Below are 24,422 nucleotides of genomic sequence, written 5' to 3' on the forward strand. Positions count from 1 at the left end.
TTCTATTTCTATAGCAACCAACCCAATCCAGGTCGCCATCCTATATCCCATGGACTTGTCCAATAGCTCCCTATCATTCTCTGATTTTCCCTTTTCCATTTCCACCCTCTGCCTGTCATTCTCTCCGAAAGATGTTGACTTAAAAAATAAGACAAGGACTTCCCTGGTGATCCAGTGGTTAAGAATTCACCTGCCAATGTACGGGACACACGTTCGATCCCTGGTCGGGGAAGATCCCAGGTGCTGTGGGGCAACTAAGCCCACTTGCCACAACTACTGAAGCTCATGCTCTAGTGCCTATGCTCTGCAACAAGAGAAGCCATCTTGGGACTTTCCTGGTAGTCCAGTGGCTAAAGACTCCATGCTCCCAACACAGGGGGCCTGGGTTCAATCCCTGGTCAAGGAACTAGATCCCACATGCCGCAACTAAGAGTTCGAATGTCAAAACTAAGACCCAGGGCAGCCAAATAAATAAATACTTTTTTTTTTTTTAAAGAGAACCCATCGCAATGAGAAGCCTGGACATCGCAACTAGAGAGTTAGTCCCTGCTCACCACAACTAGAGAAAGTCTGAAGCAATGAAGACCCAGCACAGCCAAAAATAAAATAAGTAAATAAATAAAATTATTAAAAACAAAGCAAAACAAAACCAAGACATAACTTAACGCCCCAAAATACAAACAACATGATTAGGCTTCTGCTTCACTTGACAACCTCAGTCTCATACCCTCCACACAAGTGTTTCAAGCCTCCTGGTCTTTGGTTCCTCAAATAAGCCAAAGTTGCTCAACATCTGCATTCCACACCATGTCCTCTGTCTAGAATGGTCTTCTTCCCCATACTTGGCATAGCTGGCTCCTTTTCATTTAAGTCTCAGTTCATATCGTCTCCTCAAAAAGTCCTTTAGTGACTCTTCTGTTTTGTTTTTCTTTTTTTGGCCACACTGCTCAGGTTGTGGCGTTTTAGTTCTCTGACTAGGGATTGAACCCACGTCCCCATCAGTGAGAGCTTGCAGTTCTAACCACTGGACCACAGAGGAACTCCCTGTTTTATTTTCTTCTTAACACTTATCTTTGCCTGCAATTATCCTATTTACTTTTATTAAAAAATTTATATTTTCCACTAGGCACTTAAGTGCTGGGTTTCTGTTATAATCACTACTGTATCCCTAGTGCTGACAACAAAATGCAGTATTTTTTTAATGAGTAAATGAAACAGAGGAAATAAACGAGTCAAACAAGTGTGTATATAGTGGCAAGCTGAGTCTCAAAGAAAGGAGTCACTGCGTTCCTACTGCTCTTAAACTGATAGGAGGGGAGAGGTGAAGGACAGACGCTATTGGGATCTATCAGATCCTACTGTCATCTGGTTGACACAATTAGCAACCCCAACTGTGCAACTGTAGAAGTGAAACTGCTTGGGAATTGTTCTAGTGGCGTCAAAGAGCTGGTTGGAGCAGGAAACGCCAACTCGCTCCAGTATTCTTGCCTAGAAAAATTCCTTGGGCAGAGGAGCCTGGCAGAATCTAGTCCACGCAGTTGCAAAGAGTCGGATGTGACGCAACACATACCCAACAAAGAGCTCTGGTACCATAGTCCTTTATGTCTTAGCAAGAATTCCGCTTGAGGAAAAATGATCGATAAGAAGTGATTTAGAGAGGTGAAGGACAAAAGCCATTGGGATCTATCAGATCCTGTCATCCAGTTGACACAATTAGCACTGGGCAGGCTGTGTGTCTTGGCCACCACTGTTTTACTGTTTTGGGGGCATAGCTTGTTCTTCTGCTGCATGGTTTTGTTGCTAAGCAAATCTGCTCTCTTGAATAATCATTAACTTAAAGGGGGTCTCCCATATTTTTTATACTTACAATCCCCTAGTGGTATTAACTGTTTAATCCCCTACTTTTTCCTTTTACTCAGTTCCTATCAGAATAGGTAAACAGGGTGGGTCTGCCAACGACTGGGAGTCTTGAACTGAATGAATGCTGAGGTCAGGTTCTGCTTTGGGGTGAACAACACTGGCTGTACTGGATGGCCAGGGGAACTATACAAATCTTGTTAAAAGATCCACGGAGAGTAGCCAGTTCGGGTAACCTTGATCCATTTGTTCAGGGCTGCTTGATTAGGTCATGGGCGGCCATCTCAAACCTGCTTGCAGTGATTACAGGGGCTGGGTTAGCTTGTTTTAGGCTGTCAGTGTGACCCTTCAGTCTCTGCTACCCTCATCATTCCCTCCTCATCTATCCTCACCCTAAGTTTACCTATACTTCTGTCTTCATAAAGGGCTTCCCTGGTGACTCAGTCCATAAAAGAAGCCGCCCACAATGCAGGAGACAGGCAGGTTCGATCCCTGGGTCAGGAAGATCCCCTGGAGAAGGGAATGGCTACCCACTCCGGTCTTCTTGCCTGGAGAACTTCATGGGCAGAGGAGACAGACGGGCTACAAAGAGTCAGAGACCTCTGACCGACTGACACATACCTTTATCTTCCTAAAACCTAAACGATCTAAATACACACAACCTAACCTATGTCCCAAAACTCTGCACCAGTTTTTAATTGTGAAATTCCCTTTTAAATTTCTTAATTGCCTCGTTATTTCATTTATCTTACTGTATCCTTACCCAGTTCCCTGAAAGACACAGTTAAGAACTGTTTACAAAGCATTAAATCATCCCATGACAAACGCTTCGGGCTAGCGCGGGCGGTGGGGATGGTGTGTGTCCGTTCAAACTGCAATGGTCCACAGTTCTACAGGCGGATTCCGCCGAGTCTCTAGAAGAGGCAACCAAATTCGCCAGTCCCGCGCTACCAGGCAAAAGCTGCCTTTTCAGACGGGTCCCAAGTTGGCTCGGTCTCATTTCTGCAGCACATGAGATCCCTGGGGCAGATGGGGAAAGCAGCGGCGGGCGCGGGAGTCACCAGCTGCTTGCGCGAAGCTAACCACGTTAACCGGCCAAGGCCAGCCCGGGGCTCTAGCCCGTAGAACGCGCGCGCCCGGGAAGGGGCGGGGAGGCCGTGGGCGGTGGGCGGAGCCTGGCGGCTGGCGGGACCACCAATGAAATCCTCAGCCGGCGCTGGCCGTGCGCGTGACGCTGCGTAGCGGGCTCAGAGGCTGGAGGCGGAGGGGTCGGGAGCTTTATCTTCGTCTGCGGTTGGGCTGGCTGCATTGCCGGCCTGGAGCATCAGAAGAGCGAGCGGCCCGGAGCTGACCTCCTGCCAGCGGGGCTGGGACAGCTTCTCGGCTTTGCCCTCCGTGGTGAGGTTCCCCGGCCCCCGGGCCATGCTCCCCTGTTCCCCTCCTCACTTTCCGCCTGGGTCCGCCCACCTCTGCCTAAGAGGAAGGGGAGAGACGTGTCGGCTACAACTCCGGCCCCGCGGGCCTGGCCTTGCCCCGGGGCTGCGGGGGAGGGGGAGGCTCCGCGGGTTCTGGTCATTTTGGGGGTTGGGGCAGGCGGGAAAGTTACCTTGGGGCGCAGGGAGGGCTGGCAGCCTTTTAAACCTTAGAGTTTGTTTGGTGTCCACCCTCAAATTCTGTGGCTTTTAACAAGCCATTGGTAAAGAAAGTTATGAATTAGAAGATATTTTATTCCTGAAAAAGCGATACCAAAAACGCACTCAGAGAGTCAGCTAATGATTGATTCGGGGGAAGAAAGTGTGGTAAATCTGGGTGCCAGAGTTTAATCTAGCTCATATTTTATTTTGCCGTATTAGGATGTAATTAAGTTTCTGTCGTTCTTAAATGTTAATAGGCATGCAGTTTAAGTGATATGTATATTCAGAAATTATTTGTAAGCGAGAAAACGGTACATTCTATTTTCCACGTTTGTATATGGATTAAGTGTATTGGTCACTTAATATTAAAGTGGATGCTTAGCTGTTTAAGCTATTATTTTTTCAGAGTCTGTTGAGTAGAATTCAACTTGAAGCATTTTTTCCCCCTTGTTTTAACTTGGACAGTATCGATGAATGGCTTATTAGGGAAGCTGTGGGTTGTCTAGGCATGAGAACGGATTTTACAAGGAGCTCTAATGCCTAATTATTTTAAAATGCACGTGTCTCACTGCATCACGTGCTGAGAGCTCGCAGAGATTTCACATTCTTAGGATAAAGATCAAAACATTACTGCCACTCTGATCTCCAGTTCAGTTTGAGCGGGTATTCTGACTCTCTGGGCTCAAGCCATACCAGCTTTATTTTTGTTCTTAGAAAGTTTCTCTTTACTATCTCCTGGTCTTTAGGATTTACTCCACCTCTCATTCTCTAATTTCCTCTAGTGTCAGCCCAAATATCTCTTCTGGAAACCCACCGAGCCCTGGTTAATCCCTCCCAGCGTCCTGTTTTCCTTTGCTTCAGTTCATTATCAGCTGTAATGAGCTGCATTAGTTACTTCGACGCTTGTTTCCTCTACTAGCATTTCATGAAGGCTGGATTGGTCCATCTTATTTAGGTCTTAATTCTCAAGACTCAGCACCTTGCACAATGAAAGAGTTGGAGGAGAGGGGAGGGGACTTTTGAATGAAAAATATTCACTAGAGAAGGTTGTCTGTTTCCTTGGAAAAGGAAAAGGTTTTTAACAAAGGCTCAAAGTTCAAAGTGAAGTCTCTCAGCCCTGTCAGACTCTTTGCGACCCCATGGACTGTAGCCTGCCAGGCTTGTCTGTCCATGGGATTTTCCAGGCAATAATACCATAGTGGGTTGCCATTTCCTTCTCCAGGGGATCTTCCTGACCCAGGGATGGAACCCGGGTCTCCCGCACTGCAGACTTTACTATCTGAGCCACCAGGGACGCCCCTTAAAAAAGGCTAGAAATTTATTTTTCGAATTTACCCCTGAGGGTAAGTGCTTATACTGCTGTGATAGATCTGAATGAGAATTTGTGTTCTTTAGTTTTGCTGATTGACTTAATGACCTAGTTCTTTGATATTTAAATACAGTGTTGTACTAGGGCCAGCCTTTAGAAGGAAGAGCAAGTTTATGTTTTGAATTGTTACAGTCATCTGTAAAGTGTTTCTCTTTACCACTACTCAATCTGGGAGTGTTGTAGCAGAGTCTTCACCTAGAGTAGGTGTTCAGTGTTTTATAGATTTACCGGTTCTTTTGAAAGCTTTATTAATAAGAACACTGCAGACAGGCTAACCGAGAACACTTGAACTCTTCTTTCTAGCACAATACGTTTCAGTGGTTCAGTCCAATTTTTTCTGTTTTGCTTGTGTAAGACAAGTTAGATACTACCGCACTGAACATACCAAAACCAATGAATGATTGGATTCTTAAGGAATAATTGTTCAGTGTGTTGTATTTTTAAAATAGCTATTTAGTCAGCTTTCTGTCACTTTGGGTGTAAATGTTTCTATTGCCACTTACTGGCATGTGACTTTGAATTGAGTAGTATTTCCGAATCGTTTGCACCTTTTAAAAGGAAATGTTAAGTGAGGTATGATCTGACACTGGCACCCAGCTCTGTAAATGTTACTGGCATGGTAAACGTGAGTGCCTGGTTCCTTTCTTGCTGGACCTCTGGTGAGTTTAGTCTTATGATCATGATTTTTACTTCCTCAGCTTATTTTGCAACCCAATTCAATATATTTCTTTGTCCTTCCTGAAGCCAACTGCAAGTAAATGGTAGCTATTAATGTCCCCAGATTGTGAAATAGCCTATGTCCCACCCTCTTTTTTTCATTTATTTCTCTCTCTTTTTAAGGTCTTATGTGAATTTTCCATGATATTGACTGTAGGTTACCTCTTGAGTACTCTAACTTGATTTGGAACATTCCTTGCTCCTGGTTTTCCTCTCATCTTTCCTGGGCCTTTCTTTTATGCAGTTCTTTAATTGCCTTGTAGTATTGGGAAAATCATAAACCACTTTTAAAGTGGGATAATAGTAGGACTTCCCTGGTGGTCCAGTGGTTAGGACCTTTTCCCTGCCTGTGGCCCAGGTTCAATCCCTGGTTAGGGGGCTAAGATCCTGCAAGCTGTGTAGCTCGCCAAAAAAAAAAAAAAAAAAAAAAGCCTGCTGCATAAATTGTTGTGAGGCTTAAATTAGACAAAGTTATGGCAAATGTTAGCTTTATTATTTTCTAAGTAATCTCTTTTCTTGACTTATGGTTTCTCCTGAGACTTCCTGCCTGTGCTCGGCCTTAGCTGTTGCTTGTATACTAATGAATCCCACATCTGTTTTCAGTCCAGGTTTGTATGTTCTTCTGCCTGTTGACCGTCATCACTTGACTGACTCATAGGCATATCATACGAACTTACCTACTCATTTCACTTCTCCTGTAGTTACTTAGCTTAGTGTCACACCTGGAGGCTTAGTTCAGAAACTCACTTGGGATCTGTATTTCCAACTGCCTTCTGGAATGTAGTAGCTTCTGGGTGGCTCAGTGTTAAAAGAATCGGCCTGCCAATGCAGGAAATGTGAGATGTGGGTTCTGTCCTTGGGTCTGGAAGATCCCCTGGAGAAGGGAATGGCAACCCACTCCAGTGTTCTTGCCTGGGAAATGCCATAAACCGAGGAGCCTGGTGGGCTACAGCCCATGGAGTCACAGAGTCAGAACTTAGTGGTTGAGCATGCGTGCAGTCTGGATGTAGGCACTTGGGTGTCTCATAGATGCCTCAGCTTAATGTTTGTGACTTAATCTGATCTTTCTTATCTCTTCTTCATAAAATAAATTTGTTCTTTTAAGAAACACATGTCATTTGAGCCTTACTTTAGGCTTTTATCATTTTGTGAGAGCTCATTGTTCTCCCTGTGGTCCAGGAGGGCAAAATTTCCCCGTTCACCCTTCTTGAGTTCTCCCCCCCTAGAATTTGCTTTTTTATTTTGATAAAATAATACATAAATTAACCTTTTATGAAAACTTTATTTTATATTGGAGTATATAGTTGATTGAACCCCTCTTGAGTTCTTGATACAAGGTAGATTAACAGGAGAAAAAGAATCTTTAATTCATGGGCATGGATTACTCATAGAAACAGGACCTAAGAAGTGAGTGAAGGTGGCAGCTGTTACATGTTTTAGACCAGCAATAAATTAGGAATTCACTGGACAAAGAAACTTAGGTTTGGGTGCTTGATTAGTAAGAATCTTAAGCAAAGTTTGGGCTTGGGTAGTAAATTAGCAAAGAAGTGCCAGGTGTTTCCTTGTATAGGCCTCTGGGCCCTGCATTCCCCATCTCTGGTGATAAGGATGTCTTTCTACTTCCCCATACAGGGAGGGCACCTTTTACATGGAGATTTTATTTCCTGCTTTTAGGAAAGCAGGACAGAGAGGAGGGTCAAAGTCTGTCTTGACCACGGCTCTTTCTTCAATACAGTCAGTGTGCTGTTGAGGCATATTTTGGGGCAGCCTGCCCTGGGCCCCAGCACTGCCAAGCTCTCCTTTCTCTTAACACATCCTCCATCTTGCTGCCTGAATCCTTACTAAAAGACAGATACTACCTCAGACAAATACTCAGTCACTCTCTTGTTTAAAAGCCTCTGTCAACTCCTTGTTTGTGTTAAGTTCCAGACTCCTTAGAATTGCCTCTGAGGGCCCTTGACTTTTGTCCTTGCCCTACCATTTCCCTTGTGTTCCAGCCTTTTCCTTTTCTTCATTTTAGATTTAACCTAGATTTTACCTACTTCAGGAAACCTTTCCTAATTGCCCCTAAACTCTGTTGGGCATGAGACTTGTATTCTCTTCATTATGTACGTACATCTCAATTAGTATTCTGTAATACTCCTGTAATTATGTTTTTATGTCTTTCTCCTACTAATTTTTCATTCCTTGAGGGTTCAGACTGTTGCAATCATCTTTGTATCCCAGGGCCTGGTGTGTAGTAGACTTCAATAAAATGTTTGGAGAAATAGATCTATCACCAAGGTCTGTACTTGTTCATGTTTTCAGAGTGCTTTTCATCTGGTTCTGTTTTGATGCCTGGCAAACTTCCATTTCTTCTTTGAACTTTGGCTCTAATGTCACCTTTATGAGGACTTACCCAACTTCTCCAGGTGGTTGGTTATGCTTCCTCTTGACTCTGTGTGTGTGTGCGCGTGTGCGCGTGCGAGAACAGTTAATGGGGTAGACCTTTGTATTATTTACGGTAAATCTCACATCATTGTAGAAAGAGATGCTTAAAATACCTGAATTTTCAGATACTTGATACCTATGTTTTGTGTCAGAAGTTTAAAAAATTGTTTTTCAGTGTTAAGATTTAAAAAAAAAAAAAGATTTTTTTCCTTGCCTTCTATGTTTAAATGGCACACCTTCTAAAAGGTGTGCCAGCATCATTAAAGTATAAATTTCAGGGGAGTTCCCTGGTGGCCTAGTGGTTCGAATTCACTGCTGTGGCCAGGGAAGTAGGGTCTGCTTTGATGCAGTGATGTGTTGGGGGACTCATAAGAAATGTAAGCTGTTTAACCCTCAGAGGAAAAACCTGTGCTTGCTTTCTCCTTTCTTCCTGCTTCTAAAGTTTTCTTTATTGTTGTCTCTAATTATGCTTCTGGATGTCACTACTTTTTTCTTTTTGAAAATGGTGACAGAATTACCTGCCTCAGGGTTATTGTTAAGTTTAAAGGAGGTAAAATACACAAAGGCCTTATCAGAAAGTAATGTTTATTCTAATTATTTGAGTTATTTCAGGAGAACGGTCTTTCAAGTTTGAGAGGTTTTCCAGTGAAGTAAAAATTGTAACATTTGTTAGCAAATGTTTTTCATAGCCTAAGTTTGTTTTTGGGTCCAGAATGGCAGATGTTGATGAAAATCTTAAGCTCTAGAACAGATCATTTTTAGGTATATCCATGCAACTTAAACCCCAAGCTGGTTTCTGTATTTATCTTTTAGTATTAAAATGTAAAGTTAGAAATGAACATGAGTTTCACTCAGCTCTCATTCTAGCCTCTTGATGACTGTTTCATGAACATGTGAAAGGAAGTTTTATTTTCTTATAGTGTGAAAATGCTTGATAGCTATTAACTCTTTCAACAAATATGTATTAGGTACTGATTGTTCAAGCAGAGTTCTAGATAGTTGGATAAAGTGGATAAAATTCTGCTTTTCATGGGGATTAGTCTTTTCATGGGGTAGATAGGCAATTAACACTATAATGCATCAGCCCGTACATGCTCTGAAGAAAAGTAAAGCAGGGGAAGTGATAAGACTAAGGTGGGTGTGAGTGTTTATTTTAGTTGGAGGTAGATACTAGACCCTGGGGAGGGGACATTTGAGAACTTGCACCAAGTAAAGGAGGAATCTTTGAGGGTTCTGAGGGAGATGAGCCAGAGAGAGGCAGCAGCAGAGACCTTTAAGTGGGAATGAGGTTGGCTTGACCAAGAAACAGCAAAAGGCCAAAGTGACAGGAGGAGAGCAAGTGAGAACTGTCGTAGGAGGTGGAGGGTAGGGAGGTGAAGGCTAGGGAGGTGAATGGCGGATCATGGACGGAGGAGTTACTTGACCGTGGTGAGGACTTGAAACAGTTTCGGCGCTTAAAGGATTTTGAGGTAGGGCAATGATCTGCTCAGATTTACCTTTTAAAAAGTTTACTCTGGGCCCTGTGTGACCAGAAGGGAGAAGATGAAGAGAGACTAGTTTAGGCTACTACAGTGAGAAGTGGTGGTGGTTTAGATTGTGCTGAAGGTGGTGGATGGGATAAAAAGATGTTAGAATGGGATATATATTTTGAAGGCAGAGTAAAATGGCCCTGCTGTTGGCTTGGTTAAGGGAAAGTAAAGAAGGATAATTTGGGATTTTTTGTTTTTAATCTGGGCAAAGACTGACTGCTAGTTCCAGTAACTGAATTAGGAAAGATAGAAAAATGTAGTTGGTGGGAACATCAGTAGTTCACTTTTGGTTCTGTTAAAGTTTGAGATGCCCATAAGACATCTACCTACATAAAGGGGTCCGGTAGGCCTTTGGATAGGAGTCTGGAGCTCAGGGAAGTCTGGGTCTGGTGAGGAGAGAAGGGTATCATAGTGAGTGAACTGGTGGTGATCAGAGGGTTGGCCACTGGAAATTAGAATTACGGACATGGTGCACTTGTTGGTATCAGTAAGTTCTAGGGGAGGATTTGACTGGGACATAAGAACAGCTTTTTGGAGAAAGAAGGAAGTCTAGGAGCTTGGAGGCCAGGAGCTTGGGTCTAGGAACATGGATGTTGAAGTAAAAAAAGTGTGGAAGAGTTAATAGAAGGGAGACAGGAGGAGTGAGTGATGTATTCACATTCTTAATAAACGAGGGGAGTGATCAGGAAGACAATACATAAACAAAGAGAAGTATCAGGTGTGATAATCTGACTGATTTTAAGAAAGGGAAGGAGGAACAGTGACTTGGAAATAACAGGAAATGAGGAGGATAACTTCCTCTCCTGTGTTATTAATAATAGAAGGGCAAGAAAAGACTGTGATCTCACATATAAGGGCAATGATTCATGCCAGCACCTAGAAACCACTTAGAATTAATGACAGTTTGAATTTTTAACTTTGCAGTAGCTGAAGTAGTCTGCCTGTGTCTGGATTGGTAAGAGAGTGGATTCACAGTCCCATCGAAATGAATAGTCAAAAATTCATCTCTCCTTCGTCTCACCTGGTTAGAAGGAGTTTCCTTGCTTACACTCTTGCCCTCCTGTGGTCTGCTCCGCACACAGAGGCTGAAGGGATCTATCTGTGTAGTGAAGGAACAGCTGAACTGAGTGTTACTGTAATTTCCTTCCATTTTCTGCCGCAGCAGTCATGTACTGTTACTGACACGCATGGCAGGACGAACTCAATTCAGACATCTTCTCATAATCTTGGATTTGGTCAAAATTGAGATGGAGCATAGGTAATAGTTTTCCTTCCTAAATTCTGTGTGAATGACAGTAGCAAAATTTACTAATGTTTTCTTGGAAGCCATATGATGCTTGAGCTGCATTTGAGAAAGTGTGTAATTATGGAACTCTGCCCTCATCTAGCACCTATTAAGAGCAAACATGTAGAATTTGACCGACAATACAACTTTATATTTGTGTCATGTAGCATGCAGGGCGTAGATATGTAGGGATTGAATTTACTTAGTTAATTTTTTAAACTAGGTTGTTAATACACAGCAGAGTGCCAACATTTTATTATCTTTGTGTGTGTGTGCAGTAGTATTTAACTTTCTAGATGAAGGATTCAGGGGTTGGAGGATTTACGTTGAAGATGCAGTACAATAGAGCAGAGACATTGATTACCTCTTTGTATTGTGATACCACATCTTGAGCTTTCCCTGCTGTCTTATGGGTCTCTTTTCCTGCTAATGGAGGAAATTGAGGGCAAAGATACTAGTATAGACTATGACATAAAGGTCTTTATGAAGAGGTAGTGTTTTCTCCTTTGGCTAACTCCGTTGATCTGTGGCAGTGTAATTGTGCAAACTCAGTACTTGTGCTTTATTTAGCTTGTGAAGTTAGGCTTTATTCTCTAGGTTGATGGTCCCCAGTCTCATCACCAAGGACTCCTTTCAAGTTTTTGCTATTCTACAGGGTACTCAGACTTAGAGATTTTTCCCCTTTTGATCTGTTTAACAGCATTTGTTTGTCAAACTTGTTTTTTTTTTAAAAACCTCTTACTGATTTCTCACTGAGTTGATACAGTCTCAAGCCACAAGCAAAGTGACATAGTTAGCCTGTATTGTTTGCTTTATGTGACAAATGTGTAATTGTCTATTTCAGTTTATATTTGAAATATCCAAAGTAGCTTCCCCAGACCCTTAGTCTAGGGGGCCCCCCTCCCCCAGTTAAGAGCAATTGTCAATCTTATTGTTGAGTAGAAGGTGTAAAGCTGTTAACAGTGAAGATGGTGCTCATTGGTGGTCTTCCATTGTAGGTTTTCCTCTTGATTCTCTTGAAGTTTAGAGAACTGTATCGTATTACTCAGAATAATTGGTTGTGGTATTAACTGATACGTCACTTTCTGTAATAATGTATACCTATCATAGTCCAGATACTTCCCATGAGATTTGGGGAATTCAAAGAGAAAATACCATTTAGTCCCTGTCTTTAAGAAGCTTATGCTGAGTGGAAGAGGCAGATAGTATTGCTGAGTATCTTCGTGTGACAGGATACACAAGGTGCATTTGGGCCACAGAGGAAGGTGAGGTGATCAAAGAAACCTTAGCAGAGATGAGTCAAGGCCACCTGCTGACTAGAGTAGAGGCTGGGGAATCCAGTAATTCTGGTTTTGAATCTCTATTCTGCAGTTTTGAGTCCCTGTATGATTTGGGCTAAACTCAATCACCTCCCTAAACTATATTTTGAGACAGGAAAGAGTATATATAGGAGACATGGTAACCAAAGACAATACTGTGGGAATAAAATAGTTGTATTTACTTTAAATATTATATTGAAATTAAAATAATAATACATGTAAAACATGTAAGGACTCAAAAGTAAGAGTCCCTATTTTTAATTCCACATTGTTAACCCCTGTATAATTAATTCCTTTTTGAAACATCTTGGTTCTTTTTGCATCTTTTCTTTCTCTCTTCTTTGTCCCTGATTTCTACTTCTTCTTGTCTTACTAGCAGGCATCCCTCAGAGTTTAGTTGTCAGTTCTCTAATCTTTCGCGTTGGAGAATTAGATGTTCTTCTGGCTTCCTCTGTCACTGTTACACAAATGATTTTAAATTTAGCAGTTACCCTGACCTCTTCCCTAGGTTTCTCTTCTTAATTGGATCTATTGTTCTCCTAAAATTTCTACTTGGTATGTTGTTGTTTAGTCTCCAGATTGTTTCCATGACCCCTTGGACTGTAGCCCACCAGGCTCCTCTGTCCATGTGATTTTCCAGGCAAGAAGACTGGAGTGGTCGCCATTTCCTTCTCCAGGGGATCTTCCCGACCCAGGGATCGAATCTTCTCCTTGACAGGTGGATTCTTTACCACTGAGCTACCTGGGACTATTCCATAATTCTGCTTCATTTGTTTGATTTCACACACAAAAAAAAAAATAGAAGGGAAGTGATCTAGATTTGTCAGATTTTTGCTTTGCCAAGCATTGGTATTTAAGAAAACAGTCAAATTCAACGTGTACTCCATTTTGTATGTAAAGGGCATTTTAATATAACTGTTTTAAAAGACCATAATCTTATGATTTTAAAATAATGTAGTGAATATTATGTTTTGCTTTAGAGTGCCAAAAACGTCTATGTAGATGAACACTGCTTTGGAGTAAGCATATTATAGTCTTGATATTGATCTGCCTAAAATTTGATTTTGATTATGTTTGTCAGTGCTTAAAATGGCCCACTACTGCCTTAAAAAAGTCCTAATTTGTTAAGTCTTTACAGTTTGACTCCAGCTCTTTTTTCAAGTCTTTTTCTATTATCAAGTTAAGGAAAAAAAATCCAAGCAGCAGGTGATGTTTGTAGTTTGGATCTGATCCAGGTTCAGATCTGATCCTGCCAGTAGCTTTGTGGTCTTGGACAAGTTACTGTCAGGAGAAGAAGCAAATAGTCCTGGAGCTGCTCTGGTGCAGTCGGCTAGGCTTTGGAGTTTCTGTGGGCAAGCCTGGCACTTGACAGCTAGGTCTTCAGGGTAATCTGTTTAACATAAATGGTTTCACTGAACATCAGCTTTAGACAAGACCATTCTGTCAACATGATGGATCAAGACAGGAATAAGACCATGTAATCATCATGGTTGCCCAAGTCACAAAGAATCCAACATCTCCCTCCCCAGTCTGCTGGGAATGATTGTTGTTTTGCCAGTCACAGCTTTAGCCACCCTCTAGTCTGCCTCCTTGTAGAGAAGATTTGTTGGTATACCCAATCATCAAACTGTCCTAACTTTCTGATAACCCTCAAGCCAGAGTGAACTCCTGCTTCTTTGGACTCTGCCCAAAATCACTTAGTCAGATCCCAAGCCCTAAATAAGTCATTTTGAATATTCTCTCCCTGAGATGCCCCACAGTTTCCCATGACACACATTCCTAATAAACTCGTCCAGCCGTTGGTATGTTCTTAGTGTATGCGTGGAAGGCATTGACCATAACTACCTGGAACCTTATTTTTTCTCATATGTGAACCAGGAGTAATAATGGGGTCTTTTTTTTTTTTTTCTTTGACAGAATTTTGAAGATTAGACAGAAAACTTAAAGCACCTAGCAGAGTCCTGGTAATTAGTAAAACTCAACAGAAGCTTGTTTCTTGTCCTCTAGCAAAGTAGTCTGATCAGTCCTGGGCCCCTGAGCAGGGCTTACAAGGACCTTGCTTTCACCCTTTCTCACCCGTGGAGTGCTCCATTCTCCTCCTTCAAGACTCAGGTCACATACCTTCTTTCCTATGAAACCTTTGCACCTCTTAATGATCTCTTCTGTCTCTGCACTTCAGGTATGTATCATTCTTACCACTGACTTGACTGTTTATTGTGTTCTATCCTGTGGCATCTTTTAACTTACCCTTTACTTAATTCTTAATTTTTTATGTACTTATGCCTTGTTTGTTCAATTATTTTTTTTAAGAATGGGGGCTCTGTTTTGAAACCAGCCAATGATTTTATCAAGACTGATTTCTTCATATTTGTTACAGTATCTTGTACTCAGAAAATGTTTAAACGTGATTAAAAGTATAACAAAAGGAAGAAAATATATTATTTGTCACCTCCCATTAAATTTGGTGATATTATGAAATTTACCTATGCCATACCCTTAATTTAAAGCTTTTTATATCTTCTTTCCTAGATAGCACGGTAGTGGGTGAAGAGAAGATGTCTCTAAGAAAACGGCTGTTGAAGTCCAGTAACCATGCTGAGGAAGAGGAAGAAGGCCAGAGAGACTGTACAGAGGAGTCACAAGAGACACCTAGTAATGGTGAGGCTTTTACTTTTTCTGAAGTGAATTCATGAAATAGGGAGCAAATTCAGTGTTCCCGAACAAGGATTACCATCTCCTTAGCTCTTAACTGGCTGTGCTGTGAGGCATGTGGGATCTTAGTTCCCCAACTAGGGATCAAACCTGCATCTCCTGCAGTAGAAGCTTGGAATCTTAACCACTGGACCACCAGGAAAGTCCCTCTTAAGCTCTTAAAAATGGATGTGCTGGTGGGCACTGTTAAGTGCAGAGGAGAGAAAGAAATTAAGGAAATAGAAAGGAACATCTCGGCTTAGTTGCCAGTCAGTGCTGCTTTCAATACTGCTTGCGACACTGGTGTGTGAATTGCTGCCCCTCTCATAATAGAGGTGAGCTTTACTGATAAAAGTGGAGTTTGCAGTGTATGATTTAGTTTTATTTATTTGGTAACAAAGAAACTAGAAAATAAGCCCTTTTAAAGTGATTCATTGAACAGTTTTTGGGTATCTATTATGTTTTAGACAGCATTCATTCATTTTATTCATTTCTTCAGCTCCCTAATTCCTATCAGTATTTACTGGTGTTCTGCTAAGTGTTGCAGCTACAGCAGTGATCGGTACAGATGTGTTTGCCCTTGTGGAGCTCCAAGTTAAGTAAATGAGAACCCCTCTCCCCGTTTAACATAATTAGATTATTAGAAATAAGTGCTACTAATTACTCTTTTAATAGTTGTAATTAGCATAATGAGCATAGTTAGCGGGGTACATAACCTAGGTAAAAATCTTGGGGGAGAGACAGATGAGGGAATTTTGTTAGTTCTCATGTCCAGGTTTGCTTAGCATGAAAAAGAAGACTGACACAGTACTTGTTTGTTAAGGTCAAGGTTTATGCTTAAGACTGATAGACTGGTAAACACAGCTTCACTTGATGTCATCTATTGCATCAGGCTATTTATTTTTGCTGTGACGTTTGTATAGGTTTGATTTCAATGAGGATTTGAAATTTGAAGCTTGTTTGGTTAATGAATAAGTGTGGAACTTTTTGAGATGGGTTATCTTTAGCATCCTGAGACTTCTTTCATAAAGAAAAGCTTTTGCTTTTCCTGTTCCAATTTAATTGTAAATACAGTCACTGGATCAGGAATATAAGTGTTGTTGCTTAAGTTTGCATAATGAAGTTTATTGGTTGTTGGACTCTTAATTAGTTATTTATTTAAATTAGCTATTTATGAAATACTTATATTGGTACATGAGCTAGTTTTAGTGTAATTATAAAATGTGAAAATTGTGCAAAATGGTAAGCCAACATTGGATAGAAACCTTCCCCTTTCATGATTTAGGGACTGGGTGCTAACTCACTTTGTTTTTATTGAAACTTTCTGCTATCAGATGATTTTCTCTCTGTGTTCCCCCCCCCCCTTTTTTTTTTAAAATAACGTGTTTAAACATGTATAACTTCTACATGTTTTCAGCACACTTTATTGTCTTAGTTCGATTAAGTTTTAATTGGTTCAGATTTTAGTGCAGATAATGAAAATTGAATTATTTAGCCTGAAGCAAGAAGTCTGAGCTCCTCCCTGTTTTAATGTAAGTAATGCCGATTTGAAAATAGTTTTTCTCCATTTACTTTCACATTGATTCACTTTGGGGAGCAAGCAGATGGGTAAAATGTGGCTTGTGAATAGTGAGGGATTAAAGAACACCATGCCACGCCTGTCACTGTGGCCTGCCAGCTGGGACCAGGGGTATTTGCATCACCTGGGAGCCTGTTAGAAATCCCCATCGCACACTTAATTGAATAAAAATTTTGTTTTACTAAGATCCCCAGGTGATTCCTGTGTAGGTTAAAGTCTGAGAGACAGCTCTTAAGAGTAGCAGTTCTCAGTTGGGATGTGCTATTAGTCAGAGTTCTCCAGAGAAGCAGAATCAATAGGATATATACACAAACACGAAGAGACTGGCTCAGATGGAGGCTGTGATACCCAGACGTAGGATTGCTGGATTCTGTGGTAGCTCTATTTTAATATTAGAGGAACTGGCATGCTGTTTCCCCTGGCAGCTGCACATTTTACAGTTCTCCAGTGGCACACAAGGGTTCCAGTTTCATCACATCCACCTGTGCTTACTTGTTTTGTTTTTGGTTGGTTTGTCTGTGCTGGGTCTTCGTCGCTGCAAGGGCTTTTCCCTAGTTGTGGCCAGCAGGGGCTACTCTCTAGTTGCTGTGTCTGGGCTTCTTTTTGCGGTGGCTTCCGTTGTTGTGGAACACAGGCTCTGGGGTGCACAGGCTTCAGTAGTTGCAGCTCCCGGGCTCTAGAGCACAGACTCAATAGTTGTGGCGCCTGGTTGCCAGTAGTTGCTCAATAGTTTCTCCGTGGCATGTGGGATCTTCCTGACCAGGAATGAAACTCATGTTGCCTGCATTGGCAGGCAGATTTTTTACCACTGAGTGCCCAGTAAAGCCCTGGTTTGTCTTTTCAGTAGTAGCCATCCTAATAAGTATAGGATGATAGCTCACTGTGGTTTTGATATGCATTTTTCTCATTTAGTAGTATTGAGCACTTTTTTATATATCTGTTGGCCATGTGTGGATCTTCCTTGGAGAACTGTCCATACCCTTTGGCCATTAAAACTTTTTTTTGTTGTCTATTTTTTTGGCTACGCTGGGTGTTCATTGCTGTGTGTGAGTTTTCTCTAGTTGCAGCGAGCAGGGACTACTCTTTAATTACAGTACATGGGCGTCTCATTGTGGTGACTTCTCTTGTTGCAGCTTTAGAGCCCACAGGCTTGGTAGCTGTGGCACATAGGCTTGGTTGCCGCATAGCATGTGGAGTCTTCCCGGACCTACACTGCACTGTAAACTAGTAAATGTGCCTTATGTCTTAAAAAAAAGACAGGGTACATAACATTAATTTAAAAAGCCTTTAATTTAAAAAGCGCTAGGCATAGTGCTGAAGACTTCTTGCAATGCAGTGGGTGCATGTTTTATCCCTGGTCAGGGAGATAGGATCCCACATGCCTGTTGGCCAGAAAGCCAAACAGAAGCAATATTGTAACAAATTCAATGAAGACTTTAAAAATGGTCCACATCAAAGACAAAAGGAATCTTAAAAAAACCTTATTTAAAAACAATGCTAACCATCATCTGTTTTTCTTAAGTTTTCTTCTTCCAGTGGTAACATGAAAGATCACTGATCACAGAGCACCATAACAAATACAATAGTGGAAAATTTGAAATATTGCGAGAGTTGCCAGAATATGATAGAGGCATGAAGTGAGCAGATGCTGTTGGAAAAAATAGTGTTGATATCTTTGCTCAGGGTACAGTAGCTGCAAACCTTCAATTTATAAAAACAAAACCAAAACCCTGCGATATCTGCAAAGCACAGTAAAATGAAGTATATTTGTATTTGGGTCTTCTTTAATGTCTTTTTCAACAATGTTTTATAGTTTTCAGTTTGGAAGTTTTACACTTTTAAGTTATTTCTGAATATTTTGTTCCTTTTGCTGCTATTGTAAGCGGAATTTTCTTAATTTCATTTTCCAATCATTTGTTGCTAATGTAAAAATACAGCTTGTTTTTGTATATTGATACTGTATCCTTCAACCTTACTGAACTCATTTATTAGCTGTGAGTTTTTTTGTGTGTGTTTTATGCTATTTTCTATATACAAGATCATGACATCTGGACATAAGAGTTAGTTTTATTTCTTAATTTTCAATCTACATGCCTTTTGTTTCATTTTCTTACCTAAATGCACTTGCTAGAATTTCTAGTAAAATGCTGAATAGACTTGGCAGGAGTGCACATTGGGCATTCTTGGGTTGTTTCTGATCTCAGGAAGAAAGCTTTTAGTTTTTCCGATACTTAACGTTAGCTGTGGGTTCCTGCAGATACCCTTTATCAGGTTGAGAACATTCTCTATCTTTCTATTAATTTATAGATAGTACCTATTCTTCACTGCCTTTTATTTTGCTACATTGTTCATTTGATAGCTGATTAATGAGTAAAGGTAATATGATAACTGGGGCTTCCAAGGTGGCTCATTGGTAAAGAATCTGCCTGCCAATGCAGGAAATGCAGGTTCAGTCCTTGGGTCTGGAAGATCCCCTGGAGGAGGAAATGGCAACCCACTCCAGTATTCTTGCCTGGAATATTCTATGGACAGAGGAACCTGGCAGGCTACAGTTCATGGAGTCCTGAAGAGTTGAACATGACTCAGTGACTTGAGCATACATAATAATAGCTACTAATAGTTTATCATATACCAGGCACTATTTTAAGTGTTTAACAAATATTAACTTGGTTAGTAGACTTCTAGTTTCATTTGATTTTAGGGTTCTTTGCGATACCTTCATAAATGTTGGAACAGAGAGAACAACCTGCCTTATGTAAAAATTGAGAGTCTCTTGGCAAAAATATATGAAAAAAAATGAATATCATTGTTACTGTGTAATTTGGCACCTTCATTCAGTTTATGCATCTAATCATAAAACTGACTGGTCTAGGTAGAGCTTTGATCAACTAAGTAGATTGAGAACACATTTTCGCCCCTTAGGGTAAAACCAAAACATGTTTGTTTTAGAAAGTGCAGATGAACAGAAGTTCAAGTGTCTGTGATTTTTTCCTTGGCTGTATTCCTAGAAATTGTTTTTATTTATTTATTTTGGCTGAACTGGCCCCATCAGGCAGCATGCAGGGTCCTAGTCCCCTGACTAGGGATTGAACCTATTGCCTCTGCAGTGAAAGCACAGAGTCTTAACCACTACAATGCCAGAGAAGCCCCTAGAAATTGTTTTTAGGTCAGTGGGAGTACATGCTCATAAGATTTTTGGGCTGAGTATTGCTAAATCGCCCTCCGGAAGTATTGCACTCCCAGTAGCAATATGAGAGGCTTATTGCTTCAGCCTTTCTTCAGTCATGGATGTTATAACCTTTTGAATAAACTCTGTGGCATTTGAGAGATGACAGATTCCACTTTACTGAAAAAAGGCTTTGTACAATGAGGCATAATTAACAGCAGCAATAAAGTTATTGAATATTAATTAGTACTTTTTATAGCTTTTAAGGTCAAAAGAATAGTTAACAGTCCTATGTTAAAAAAAGGAATTAAATAAATACAGTGACTAAATGGCATAGGAGACCACCTGCAGTGGGAGTAGGCGGAACATTGCTTTCAAATGGAGGGGAGTATCTCACAGAGGAAGTATAATTTCAGTTTGATCTTTGAGGAGGAAACTGGGAAGGGGCTTTTAAGAAAGCCAGGTAGAAAGGAATGGGTTTCAAAGGTATAGAGTTAAGACTGTACAGTGTTATGTGTGTGGGTTTTGTTCACTTTTGGAGAGGATTGTGGGGTGAGAAGGTAGTTCAGAGATGGATTTGTGGTGTTTTTATTTTTCTTTTACGGACAGGAGGACAAAATTGGAAAGGCAGAAGGAAATCAGAGGACGGCGGTTGGAGTCTGACTACCTGTATATGCAGTCATTGACTGACTGGCTGGGTTGGTTCGGTTAGTGAATAGGTTGTTCAGTAAAGTTCTTGGTGAAAATGAAAAATATGTCTTATTTTTACTTAAAACCGAACAAACTTCTTGGTAAACCCAGTACCTATGTGGGTGACTTACAGCCGTCAGACGTACTTAGATTTTTTTTTTCTTAGGCAGAACCAAGGAGAGCAACTGTTAAAGTATTCTTTCATTAAGTTCAGGAAGGTATTCGTTTATCTTCTTGCTGATGGTGCTGGCAGCTCTTCTGTCGCAGATCTTAAAGTAGATTTAGGAAGTCCCTGCTATGTAATACATCAGCTGGGAATTTTTTAATCCATGTCAAACCTTCTAACATTTCTATTAAAAGTTATCTCTGTTGATTTTAAAATAACATTATATGATATTGTAAAAGTTTAATGGTAATAGGATCAATTCTCTCATTGCGTATATGGGCAGCCCATACAGTTGATACAGGTGTGGTGACAAAAAATAAACCAGAGTTAGCTTTGGTTGAGTAGTATAGTTCAGGGTTATTTCAGTTATAGGATAGAAATCTGTTTATAGCTTAAAAATTATAGACCAGATGAGATTGGTACGTCCACTTATTGCCTTTGCAGTTTACCTATAATATACCTTTAAGATTTCAGTCTGTTGTCCTCATGATAGATTGGGGCTATTACCTCTTCAGTTGTCCTTGTTGAAGAAGTAAAAGACAGTTTGATTTAATTAAGAAACAAATTGCTGAACTGTGCTTATTAATTTTAAAATTTGAGGTAATATATGCTCTTTTTTAAAAAAATCAAATATTATAGAAAGTTATAAAGTAATAATTCTTCCCTTAAGTAATCATGTTTTGCTTTTCTGTTTTTTCCTACTGTGGGATCATATTTGGGATCTTTTCTGCAATTTGCTTTTTCTAAACTTAGTCTTTTTAATTCCATATATGTAAGTGAAATTGTCTTAAAAGTGTCTGTGTAGCATTTCTGTTGCACAGTAAAAATTTCTCAGTCCGACATTTTGCAGCCCCATGGACTGTGGCCTGCCAGGCTCCTCTGTCCATGGAATTCTCCAGGCAAGAGTACTGGAATGGGTTGCTGTTCTCTTCTCCAGGGGATCTTCCTGACCCAGGGATCGAACGGGGTCTCCTGCCTTGCTGTCAGGTTCTTTACCGTCTGAGCTACCAAAGAGCCCTGTTGCACAAGTGCTTAGTAATTTGACTTTGTCCATTTTGGGTGGACATCTGGGTTGCTTCCATGAATTTAGATTATAAAAAGTGCTGTAGAGAACATTCTTGAAACCATGCCCTTGCTTACTTATACTTGTAGGATACAGTCTTTAAAGTGAAATTGGAGGATCAAAGATTTTTTTCTTTTAAAATTTAGATATTACTGTCTTTCTTAAAAATGTTATACCAGTTTATACTGCCATCTATATTGTTTCCCTGTACTCTTGTTAATATATCTTGCTAATCTTTTTTTAAGCTTGATAATTTGAGGGGTGAAAAACAGTATCATATATAGCATAAATTTGTTCTTATGACTTATGAGGCAGAAAACTTTTTCCATATATTTATTATATTTTTTCTTCAAAAGCCCTGTCCGTTATTTTTTGCCCATTTTTATTCCCTATCAGATGACTGTTATTTTTCTTTTATTTTTGTGAAGAGTTCTTTCTATATTAAGGAAGTTACTCCCTTTGACTATCATGTACTATGAGTATTTTAACTGTTTATCATTCGACTTTGCTGATAGTGTGCATGTTTAGTTTTTATGTAATCACATAATTCTTGTATTGCTTTTAGATATCTTGTCATACTTAGAAATCATCCAAGATTATGAAAAAGGAAAATGGATGATTTTTTTTTTTTAAGATTCAAATACTTGATCCATTTGGAATTTATTTTTAATAATAAGTGAGCTGGGATCTAATTTTACAGTTTTTGGAAATGGCTACCCAATTGTTTGAACATGATTTATTAAATTTCCTTTTCTGTATAATACCTATCACCCTCATTTCTAGTTCAGCTTCCATTTCTCTGCAGTAGTATAGATATAACTAGTAGAGAATTTTGAAAGGTTTTTTGAGGTCAGTGGAACAATAGAGGATTTAGATGAATTATACATTTTTTAAAAAATCTCCCCCTTTGCTTCTGAGATTGATAAATGATTGATTCTTTCAAGGACTGTTCTTAAACCCATCCATCCTGTGCACATAGAGATGGCTTTCCCATCATGGTTTTAGATTATATATCTCTCTGTGGAGAGCAAGGTGAAGTTGGGATGAAGGTCTTCTGTGGTATAGTCAATGAGAAGTTTTTAGAAAATAACCAGGATTTTAAAGTGAGTTTGAACTTCTCTAAGAAGTAAAAACCTGCTAGTCAGTGCCTACGCATTAGCTAATTCTGTACTTTGCCACAAGGGTACAAAGAAAACACTAGCTAAAAGAAGTGAAACTTGAAAAATGGTTATTAGTCACTACCTTGTACTCCTTAGTCATCTTTAAGAATTTAGTCACTATAAGTAGCACCTGATTTTTTAAAATTGTAACTAATTAATTTTTAAAAACTTTTTACTTTGTATTGAGGTATAGCCCATCAACATTGTTGTGGTAGTTTCAGGTGAACAGAGAAGGGATTCAGCCATATATATATATATACACACACACACACACGTACATACACACACACACACATACATACATACATACATACATACATACATGTATCCATTCTTCCCCAAGCACTCCTCCCATCCAGGCTGCCACATAACATTGAGCCAAGTTCCAAGTGCCATACAGTAGGTCCTTGTTGGTTATCCATTCTGAGTATAGCAGTGTGTACATGTCCATTCCAAACTCCCAAACTATCCCTTCCCCTGATCGAAATTTCCCCCGGCAACCGAAAGTTTGTTCTCTATAAGTTTGTGAGTCTGTTTCTGTTTTGTAAGTAAGTTCATCTGTATCACGTTTTAGATTCTACATACCAGTGATATCATAGGCTATTTATCTTTCTGACTTAGTATGATAAGCTCTAGGTCCAATCATGTTGCTGCAAATGGAATAATTTCATTCTTTTTTATGACTGATCAATTTTTTTTTTCCTGATCTCTACGGCTAGAGATCAGAAGATGGGTTTTACTTCAAGTTCATTTATTTACTGGCCATGGGACTGTGGGCAAGATGGTTAGAGTCTTTGAATCTTATTTCTTTGTTTTGAAAATAGAAATGACACCAACTGTCCTTTATTTACTTATTTGTTTTTGGCTGTGCTGGGTCTTTGTGGCTGCACGGGCTTTTCTCTAGTTGCGGTGAGCAGGGGCTACTCTCCAGCTGCGGTGCGTGGGCCTCTCTATACAGTGGCTTCTCTTGTTGCAGCTTCTGGGCTCCAGAGCACAGACTCAGCAGCCATGGCGCATGGGCTCAGGTGTGCCTCTGCACGTGGGATCTTCCCAGATCAGAGATCAAACTATGCCTCCTGCATTGGCAGATGGATTCTTTACCACTGAGCCACCAGGGAAGCCCCAACTATCTTCTTATCTCACTGGGCTGTTATAAAGAATAAATGTAATGAGGTATGATCAATATTTTATAAATATTGAAATTTTGCAGCAAGTTTTTTTTTTTTTGGCCCTACCATGTGACTTGCAGGATATCTGTTCCCCAAGCAGGGGTTGAACCCGGGGCTTGTCAGTGAAAATCCAGAATCCTAACCACTAGGCCTCCAGGGAACTCCTGGCAGCAAGTTTTAACGAGGATGAGGATTTGGAAATTTGGAGACCATAGTGACTCCAGAAAAGGAGGAGTTACAAAAACAGGTTGGGGATGAGTTACTAGTGAGAAAGTGAAGATAGAAAGCATACATAACTTTTCTAGGGCATTTATTGAAAAGAATAGCATGGTTGGGTCACAAAAGATGAGGTTCATTGGAAAGAGCTGCCATTTGTTTCCAAAGGGCATTGTTTCCAAAATTTCAGTTATTTTTAATTTTGCCATTATCTCTACTGTATATACTGTTAGAAAATTTCACTGAAAAGTCCTCCTCCTAAGCAATAAATTCTGTGAAGGCATAGGCTTGTTTCAGTTACATATTTGTTTCTAAAATGTTAAGTAAACATGTACTACTTGACAAAAATTCACAGATTTGATTTTGAGTACCACTGATGACA

The 24,422-nt window shown here is 40.2% G+C and overlaps 1 protein-coding gene across 2 annotated transcripts in view; it reads left to right on the forward strand.

Moving 5' to 3' along the window:
• Positions 1–3,095: 3,095 nt before the first annotated feature.
• SOAT1 (sterol O-acyltransferase 1) overlaps positions 3,096–24,422 on the forward strand; it is a 70,429-nt gene continuing 49,102 nt past the window's right edge. Inside the window, exons 1-2 of one of the 2 annotated variants that reach the window (XM_061160826.1) lie at positions 3,096–3,255; positions 14,670–14,798. In XM_061160826.1, the coding sequence (XP_061016809.1) occupies positions 14,696–14,798 (103 nt within the window). In that variant the 5' untranslated portion in view covers positions 3,096–3,255; positions 14,670–14,695. The remainder of the gene's footprint in view (positions 3,256–14,669; positions 14,799–24,422) is intronic. The other variant, XM_061160828.1, reaches the window with a different exon arrangement.

The sequence above is a fragment of the Dama dama genome, chromosome 14, assembly GCF_033118175.1.
Source record: "Dama dama isolate Ldn47 chromosome 14, ASM3311817v1, whole genome shotgun sequence".
Taxonomy (NCBI): Eukaryota; Metazoa; Chordata; class Mammalia; order Artiodactyla; family Cervidae; genus Dama; species Dama dama.